General features: G+C 48.3%; 1 protein-coding gene across 2 annotated transcripts; it reads right to left on the bottom strand.

Moving 5' to 3' along the window:
• Positions 1-228: 228 nt before the first annotated feature.
• ARMCX4 (armadillo repeat containing X-linked 4) lies at positions 229-9500 on the bottom strand. Of its 2 annotated transcripts, XM_079765451.1 has the most exons (5): positions 9437-9500; positions 8079-8156; positions 7645-7716; positions 7266-7357; positions 229-6916 (listed from the first exon to the last, which is right to left on the bottom strand). In XM_079765451.1, exon 5 carries the CDS (start codon positions 6786-6788, stop codon positions 399-401), a length of 6390 nt encoding a protein of 2129 aa, XP_079621577.1. In that variant the 5' UTR covers positions 6789-6916; positions 7266-7357; positions 7645-7716; positions 8079-8156; positions 9437-9500; the 3' UTR covers positions 229-398. The 2 variants fall into 2 exon arrangements, with proteins under 2 accessions (XP_079621577.1, XP_079621578.1); XM_079765452.1 differs by lacking the exon at positions 8079-8156 and having other exon boundaries at positions 9437-9471.
• Between the last annotated feature and the right edge of the window lie 320 nt (positions 9501-9820).

Below are 9820 nucleotides of genomic sequence, written 5' to 3'. Positions count from 1 at the left end.
TTTTGATAATTCTTGCCTTTCCAAATAGATCATAAACTCAAGAGAAAAGACATGTCTTTTTATTTCTTAAAACACACAACTTTATTGATGACAAAAATAAAATCTCAAATGTATAAACCTAAGTCCACACAAAGGATCAAAGACTACCTTACTTATGAAGAATTGGCTTAGTTTTTGCTTATGAAACATACTAAAAACATCTCAATCTACACAAGGTAAAAAGCAACACATGTATTTTCAGTATAAGTTTGAATTAATCTGGTGTTCATAAAATGGTCCAGCAACAGACAATCATAAATAACATCAGTATCGAAGTTATAATGGAATATACAAAGTGTATTACCCCCAAACTGCAAAACCAAAATATCACTCAGATGTGTTTGGAAACATACAACTAATTAGAGTTTACTTAATAATAGCTCAACTCTTTCTTTCACCTCAGGGTCTTTGTATTCTGCTGCTAAGACTCGAAGTTTCTTGGCACAGGCTTTAGGTCGTTGGAATACGAAATAAAGGGAATTTTTACTGAAATTGTTCTGGGTAAATACTCTTGCTCTTCTTTTAAAATGGTAATTTATATTTTCAAATAGTGAAAGAGCATTAATAATATTCTCTTTTGTCTCTTTCTTGCTAAAAATATTAATTAGTGATGTTGGTGCACTGGCTATGAGCAAATCTTTTGTCATAGATGGATTTTTAGAGAAATTCAAAAGCATTCCCAAAATATGGTCTTTCGTTTCTCTACTTCCCACAGTTAACAAACGAAGAAATTCTGAAATATAATTTGTAACCATATGCTGATATTCACTAATAATAGTCAAGTGCTTTATCAATCTTAGTCCAGCCAGCTGCACATTTGAATTCAAGGGATAGGTGACGGTATCTTCACATACTTGATTTAAGTATGTTTTAACCTTCCTATGATTTTCAGCAGCCACTGAGATGTTATTTAGTGCATTTAAAGCCTTCTGCCTAACACTGGGGTAGGGATTATTGAGCAAGCTTTCAATAATTGAGATTCTACCTGCATTATGAATGACTTCATGGGAAAATGGATAATCATGACTGTTAAATAGAGCATTATTGGCTATTTCATGAATAGAAGGTTCTTCAGTCATCTCAATCATGCAAATGAGTTTTTCAAGCTCTCGTGGATCCATGTTAGTTTTGTGCTTACAGCGGCAAGCCCAGGGCTGAGCTTTCTCCACAGCCCTGATCTGCTTTCCGAGGCCATCTTCAGGTGGTAAGCAGGGTTCATTTTGGTATGGAAATTTCATTTCTGTCCAGATCATGGTTCCCGCCCATGATCCCATTCCTGCCCCAGGAACCATGGACGGATATGTGCCTCTAGACTCAGATGATTTTTTAGTCTTAGGTGCAGATTTGTTTCCACTTCTGTTTTCATTACCATCTCTGAACCAAGACTTTACATCAACTCCACAAGCAGCCTCAAGCTTATCCTTGTCTCCAGCCTCACACTCAAAAGTGACATTTTTCTCACTCTTGGATCCGCACTCACTATTGTTCTCACTCTCAGCCCAAAACAAGGATCTTAAACTGATCTCCTCAATATCAGGGCTAGATGATCTACTTAGCTCATCCTCATCTATATCCTCAGCGAAAGTCCAGGACCTCATGCCAGGCTCTTCCCCAGCCCCAAGCCTAGACCCTGTAGTGGTTGCATCTTCATCCCAGAGCCAAGACTTTTTCCTGGCCTCAGCTCCAGCATCAGCCCCCACAAAGGAATCCATAAAGGCCTCCTCTTCAGATATAATCCAGGACCCAATACTGGCCTTGTCCTCATCCTCAAATATGGAACCAATGATAATCTCTTCCTCAGCCATTGATCTAGATTCAATACTGGGTTCATTTTTATTCCCAGACCTGGACACAATACCAGCCTCTTCCCCTCTCCAGAACCAGGATCCTGTACTATCTTCATTCCCAGCTCCAAACCAGTATCCTTCATTGTCCTCCACCCCAGCACTGACCTGGGACCTTCCACTGGCCTGGTCCCTAGTCCTATCCCAGGACCCTACACTTGTCTGACTCTCAGGTCCCAGCCTAGACCCAGACCAGGATTTTCTACCAGCTTGATTCCTAGTGCCAGCACGGAAGCCTCCTCCACTGGCCTGATCCTCAAATCCAGGTTTGGAACAGCTACCTGCCTGTTCTCCAGCCCCAACCCAGGACCTTCCACTAGCCTCCTTCCCAGTGCCAGCACAGGACCGAACATTGGACTGGTCCACAAACCCTGGTCTAGACCCTCCATCAGCCTGTTCCCCAGCCCTAGCCCAGGACCCACTGCTGGACTGGTCCACAGGCTCCAGCCTGGACACTCCACTGGCTTGATCTGCAGTGTCAGCCAAGGGTCTTCCACTGGACTGGTCCTCAGACCCCAACCTAGACCTTCCACTGCCCTGGCCACCAGTCTCAGCCCAGGATACATTTTCACTGGCCTGATTATCAAATCTAAGCTTGGATCCACCACCAATTGGATCGCCAGTCCCAACCAAGGACTTTCCACTAGCCTTGTCCACAGTGTTAGCCCAGTACCCAATACTAGCCACATTTCTAGTCCTAGTCTCAGTCCAGGAACCTCCATTTGCCTGAATACTATCCCCATCCAGGGACCTTCCACTGGCCTGCTCTTGAACTCCAGGCCAGGACGCTCCATTGGCCTTGTTCTCAGCCACTGTCCAGGACCCTCCAATTTCCTCTTCTCCAACCCAGGACACCTCACTGGCCTTGCCCCTAGCCTGGGAACCCTCACTGACCTGATCTCCAGTCCAGAGTTCCCCAATAACCTTGTTCTTAGTGCCAACCCAAGACCCTTCACTGACCTTGTTCTCAGCCCCAGTCCAGGACCCTCTAATGGCTTTGTTCCTAGTCCAGAGATCCCCACTGGCCTGGTCCCCAGATCTATCCCAGGATCCAATACCAACCTCATTCTCAGACCTATCCCAAGGCCAGGACTTAATGCCAGCCTCATCACAAGCCCCAGCCGAGGACCTAATATCAGACTTATCATCACTAGCCCCACTCCAGGACTTAATACTGGCTTCATTCTCATCATCAACCCAGGACATGCTATTCTCCCAGTATCCATCCTTGGCCTGAAACCTAAATTTGACCCATCGCTCAGAAGCAATCCAATCTTCAATACCAATTTCACTCCAATAATAGTCATAGACCTTAGGCTGTGTCTTTCCACAGGCCAGAGTACCTGTCCCACCTTCACTGTCAGAAGTGAGCATGGCCTTAGGCTTGGGATTTTTACAGACAGCACCTTCTGTGGCTTCTGCCTTAGATTTGGGTATAGCTTTGTCCTTTGCACCAAGAAACATCTTACTCTGGGAAAGGGCAATGGACTGAGGCTGGCCAGAGACCATTGTATCTTTTCTGGCTTCTACCTTAGATTCAGCATTGGTATTGCCCTTGACCTTACTCCTAGCACCAAGCAAGGCCCCATCATGGGAACTGTCTGAAGCCTGGGGCAGAGAAGAGCTTGTTGTATCTACTCTAGCCTCTAACTTGGACACAGTATTGGAATTGCCCCTGACTTTATTCTTAGCACCAGGTAAAGCCTCACCCCAAGAATTAGCCACAGCTTGAGGCTGGACAGAGCCTATTGCATCTGCCGTAGCCTCTGCCTTAGACACAGCACTGGGATTGCCCTTGACCTCAATCTTAGCACCAAAGGAGGCCACACCCTGTGAATTGACCACAGCTTGGGGCTGGGCAGAGCCCACTGCATCTGGCCCAGGCCGTGCCTTAGACATGGCATTGGCTTTGCCCTTGACTTCATTCTTGGTACCAGGCAATAACTCACCTTGGGAATTAGATACAACCTGGGTCTGGGCAGAGCTGGTTGCATCTGCTCTGGCCTCTGCCTTAGACACAGTATTAGGATTATCCCTGACCTTAATCTTAGTAACACACAGGGCCTCACCCTGTGAATTGGTCACAGCTTGGTGCTTGACAGAGTCCATTACATCTGGCCCAGCCCCTGCCTTAGACGCAGCATTGGCATTGCCCTTGACCTTATTCCTAGTAATAGGTAAGGCTTCACCTTGGGAATTAAACACAGCCTGGGGCTGGGCAGAGCCTGTTGCATCTATTTGGTCCTCTGCCTTAGACACAGTATTGGGATTATCCCTGACCTTATTCTTAGTACCAGGTAAGACCTCACCCTGAGAATTAGTATCTGGCCCAGCTCCTGCCTTAGATGCAGCATTGGGATTGCCCTTGACCTTATTCCTGGCACCAGGCAAGGCCTCACCTTGAGAAATGGCCATAACCGGGAGTAGGGCAGAGCCCCTTGCATCTGGCACAGCCCCTGTTATAGACACCACATTGGAATTGCCCTCGATCTTATTCTTAGTACTAGATAAGGCCCCATCCAGGGAACTCGCTACAGCCTGGGGCTGAACAGACCTTGTTTTATCTGGCTCTGCCCCTGCCTTAGACACAACATTGGGTTTGTCCCTGACCTTATTCCTGGCACCAGGCAAGGCTTCGCCTTGGGAATTTGACACAGCCTGTGACTGGACAGAGTCCACTGTATCTGCTCCAGTCTCTGCCTTAGACACAGCATTGGGATTGCCCTGGGGCTTATTCCTGGCACCAGGCAAGGCCTCCTCTTGGGAATTGGTCACAGCCTGGGGCTGGGCAGAGCCCACTGCATCTGACCCAGCACCTGACTTAGACACAGCATTAGGTTTGCGCTTGATCTTATTCCTGGCACCAAGCAAGGCTTTGCCTTGGGAATTTGAAAGAGCCTGGGGCTGTGCAGAACCTGTTGTATCTGCTCCAGTCTCTGTCTTAGACACAGCATTGGGATTTCCCCTGACCTTATTACTGGCACCAGGTAAGGCCTCACCCTGAGAATTGGCCACAGCCTGTGGCGAAGCAGATCGTGTTGCATCTGTTTGAGGCTGGGCAGAGTCATTTGTGTCTGGCCCAGCCCCTACGTTAGACACAGCTTTGGGATTGCCCCGGAACTTATTCTGGATACCAGACAAGGCTTCATCCTGGGTAGTGGCCATAGTCTGAGGCTGACCACAGGGCCTCATTTCTGTCTTAGTCCCTGGCTTAGAAATGGCATTAGGGTCTCCCCTGTCATCAGCTTGGGTCTTGGCCCCACCCTGAGGCTGTGCATAGGTTTTCATGTCTGTCCTGACCCCGGCCTTACTTTTGCCTTTGGCTTTGGCTTTGCCCTTAGCCTTAGTTCTAGTACTAGGTAAGGCTTCAACTTGGCTCATGGCAAAAGGCTGAGACTGTGCCTTTGTGTCTGTCCCAGCCCCTTCCTTAGAAATGGTGTTGGCATTGCCCTTAGCCTTAATCTTGCCATCAGGCAAGGTATCTCCCGGGACACTGGCCATAGATTGAGGTTGTGTACAGGACAACATATCTGTTCCAGCCCCTAACTTAGAAATGGCATTGGGATTACCTCCAGTCTTAATTCTGGAATCAGGCAAAGCCTCAACCTGGGAATTGGCCTTCAAGTTTGCCTTGGCCCCCATTTCAGACATGGAATCGGAATTGCCTCTATCCTTAACCCTGGCATCAGGCATAGTCTTAGGCTGAGCAACAGTCATCATGTGAACTCCAGTCACTGCCCTAGTTGTGACATTGGTATTTCCCCTTTCATCAACCCTGGCACCAGACATTGCCTCAGCCTGTTTCTTGGCCATAGTCTGATGTTGTGTAGAAGTTCTTACATCTGTCCCTGTTCCTGCCTTGTACATGGCATTGGTATGACCCCCAGCATCAACCTTTACTCCAGTCATGGTCTCAGCCTGAACCTTGGTTACAATCTGAGACTGGGCAGAAGCCCTCATGTCTGCCCCAGACACTGCTTGATACATAATTTTGCTCTTTCCCTTGTCTTCAACCCCAGCACAAGGCATGTCATCAACCTGGATCTTAGCCACAGCCTGAGATGGTGCATAAGACCTTATATCCATTCCAGCTCCTGCCCTGGACATGGTATTAAGATTTCCCTTAGCATCAACTGTGGTACCACACCTGGCCTCAGACTGAGTCTTGGCCACATTCATAGTCTCTTCCAGGGCTCTTGCTTTGGTCTCAGCCACAATTCCAGTCTTGTTTATGGCATTCATCTTGGCTACTTCCCTGGTTATTGCCAAAGTCTCATTCTGTGTCACCAGTACTCTGTTCATCTCTGTCTCTTTTTCAGCAAATATCTGAGCTTCCACTTTGGTCTGGGTCATTGCTTCTTTCTTGGCCTCTGCCCTAGCAAATAGTCCACAAGCTTTAGCCTTGGTCTGGGTCACTGCTTCTTTCTTGACTACACTCTCAGCCTCAGAGTCAGTTTGGGTCACTGCCTCTTTCATGGCCATTTCCTTGGTTTTGATTTTGGCCTCAGCCAGAGTCACTGCCTCTGTCATGGCCATTGTTTTGACCCCAGATTGGACCTCTTTCTCTGCCCCAACCATTGCCTTGGCCTGAAAGTTGGCTTTGGGTCTTCCGCTAGCAGGGGCCTTAGTCTCTACGTCAGCCCCAGCCCCACCTCCTGTTCCAGTTTCCGCTCCAGTCTTGACCTTGGATCTAGTCTCAATCTCTGTCCCATCCATGGCTTCACTCATAGCTAAGGTCTGGGTCTGTACACCAGCCACAGTTTCCATCTTGACTCTAGACCCATTGCTGGCAAGTCTCCTCACACTCTGGGCTCTTCCTGTGGTTAATCTGTAAATGTAGTAGCAGGTACCAGCCCAGATCATCAGTCCTGCAGTCGCCCAGCCCACTTCATGAATGCGACCCATGTAATCACCCCTGCTGATGCCACGAATAAGGTAGGGGGGATCAGATGGGCTGGGGAAAGAGTGTGGTAGGTCCGTAAGGGTGCTGATCTTCAGCTCAAAGGCCACTACAGCTGTCACTGGAAGTGGACCTAGAAGTGGAGGAAGGAAATGGACTAAAATGTCTCTTCTAATTCTGTGCATCATACAAACAGATACACAGAAGGACATGAAAGTGTAGAAATAATGTGCTTGGTTGGAGAAGAGAAGCATTAGCAAACTCTCTGTCCATCCCTTTTATTTTATCACCTCCCCATATTCCCTAGTACCCAACAATTTCCCCCCAAGGTACTTTCATAGACATTTCCTTACACCAAATAAATAGTGAAAAGGATGGTGGGAGGGCTGACTATGAGTGGGAGAGACTGAGAAGCTCTCAGACCTTGATTTTTACTGGACATACTCCGTCACCACTCCCACAGGTCCTACCCCCATACCAACCTGTATTGATCCGAAGCAGTTCCCTCCTCTTTCCTTCTCTTGATTGGTGATATACCCTAAAGTAGGTCTATATACTCATGAGATCTATGGACCTAGAGACAAACAGACAGAAAGATAGATGGAAGGACAGATGGGAGTTGAGATTTTGCTCTTCATGTGAATGGCATATTATTAGCAAACTATCTATCTCCCTCAGTTCACCCCACTCCCTGTATCACAATAAAAGTGAGGGTGTGGGGTAAGTGACAGGAATGGTGGGAAAGGTGCCTGGAAAGGGGAGAGACTGAGGATCCTCCAGACTTGACATTGGACCTACTGGATACACAATGGCCTCTACCAACCCACCCTAGAGGTCTACCCAGGCAGACCTTTCACTTACCAGTCTCTACTGATCAGGGGCAATTTCCTCCTTGTTTCTTTCCTTCCAGTCATCTCAAGCCCTGCAGCAAGCCTGCAGGCAGATTTATGGATAAATAAACCAACTGGCAGTAATAGAGACTGAATCCTTCATAGAACACACAAGCACCCTGATCCCTGATCCCAGTACCTGCCTTGCCAGAGAGCCTGGGTCAAGTTGGCTAATGTGTCCCATCTTATAGTCCCCCATCTCCTCTTCTTTCAGTCATACTCCAGCCCACCTTTACCCCAATATCCCAAAATGTTTCCTGCACTGAAATCAATATGGGGTGTGGCAACACTGTGGAAATCTGGCAGATTGTAGGAGAGGCAGAAGTACCATCTACTGAGACCCCCCTCAAGTCCCAGTCACATTCTGTTCCCACCCTCTCAGACACTGCCCACCTTCACACCAACCTCCATGGTTCTAGGCAAGGCTCCCCCTTTCCCTTGTTTCCAGTGGTAAACAGCCCTACTGTAGATGTATGGGAAGATCTAGGAACAAACAGAAAAAAAGGGGAAGGTGAATGTTGAGTGCTTGTGACATCCCAGTATTTAAGACACAGGTCTCAGTATCCCTCCCCCTTATTGGATTTAGAGACCCATTCCCTGGCAGGCAGAACCTTGGGCCTCCCAGGTACTGAAGTAGGAAGGGTGAAAAAGGGAGGCAGGAAAAAATAAAAGGGGAGTGGCATGGGCAAAATCTTTTAAAACCACCTGTAGCATTCTAGGACTTCTCCCAAAAGTCCATCATTTCCTTCACCAAGATGTTCAGACTGGCAGGGTATCTGAAAACTGAAGGATGGTGAGAGAGATGGAAGCCCCCGGAACCCATACTCTAGAATAGTAGATAGCCTACTGCTATCTACTTTCCCCTAAACCCATCTCTAGGAGTCTCCAACAATAGAAGAGACAAGGTGTGGGAGGAGGCTTTTGCTTTTGCAAAATCACTATTCCTCCACTGAAAACTAACTCTCTCTCTCTCTCTCTCTCTCAAGTAATGTTCCTTAATACAACAATTTGTATATTCTCAATATTATCTGAAATACCAATTAAATCATCCATAGAAAAGTTTGCTATCTTTACTGGTCTTCAGTATAAAATTTAAGTTTAAAATCCTAAGCTTGGTAAGTAGACACAGTTTAGGGAAAGTTCCCTAGCTAGCCTCACCCCATATTACAACTAGATAGTGGCTGCCTAAATTCCTGTCATATAGAATTCACATCGCACTTGGGTGGTTCACAGACAGTGCCCATGCTCACACTAACCTTCACAGATCCTATGCAGCTTTCTCTACTCCTTCCTTTGCCTCCCCACAAACTGCAACACCGAGCTACTCAAGACAGGAGTAAAGACACAGATCCCAATACTCACCTGTCTGGATTCAGACCCTAGTTATCAAACTTCCCTCCCAACATTCGGTTAAAGCCACCCCCACCAACCCTGTCATCCAGTCACTAAAGCCCACCATTTTCTCTGCCAACACCACCGTGCGTGTCCCTTCCACTGAAATGAGCAGGAAGCTGAACAGACATGAGCAGTCAGTGATTAGAGTCAGGGAGGAAGGTGCATCTCAATCTCGTTATTTCCCTCTTGAGACACCCCACCAGCTAAGCCCAAGGTTCCCCTCCACACACTAGACAGGGGGAGTGGGCTCAGGAGATTCAGAGGGAAGGCTCCTGGAACTTGAATCCGCATTGTCCTTCACCCCTGGTTCAGCTACTGGGGTTGCGGGGCGGCCGCCGCCCTGGGCCCCGCGCGTCCCGAGTCCTTACCTGCTCCGCTGTTCCTGGGCCCGATGCCAGCCCGCCGGCGCAGGGCAGCGGGGAGCTGGTACCCAGAAGGGAGTGATGACTGCACCGGAGGCTGCGTCGCTCTGCAGCTCCCGGTCACGTGAGGGCTTACGTCACCAAGGAGCTCTCGCGTACCTTCCTCCCAGCTCCCACTGGTCACAGAGGAATTTGATGGGGCCTGTCCCCCACTCCGCACGCAGAACTCCCCCTCCAAGTCTCTGCTGTAGCTCCCTGTAACTCAGTTGGGTCCTCTCAAACCTGAGAGCCCACAAGTGGCCTCACCTCCCTGCGGTTGGGATTTGTTCTTCTTTGGTTACCTGCGAGGGTCTGCATCCCCTCACCCACTCCCAGGCCTTGACCGGGTGC

The sequence above is a fragment of the Cnephaeus nilssonii genome (genome assembly GCF_951640355.1).
Source record: "Cnephaeus nilssonii genome assembly, chromosome: X".
Taxonomy (NCBI): Eukaryota; Metazoa; Chordata; class Mammalia; order Chiroptera; family Vespertilionidae; genus Cnephaeus; species Cnephaeus nilssonii.
The sequence above is the reverse complement of the archived record's forward strand: the minus strand, read 5'-3'. Positions and strand labels throughout refer to the sequence as shown.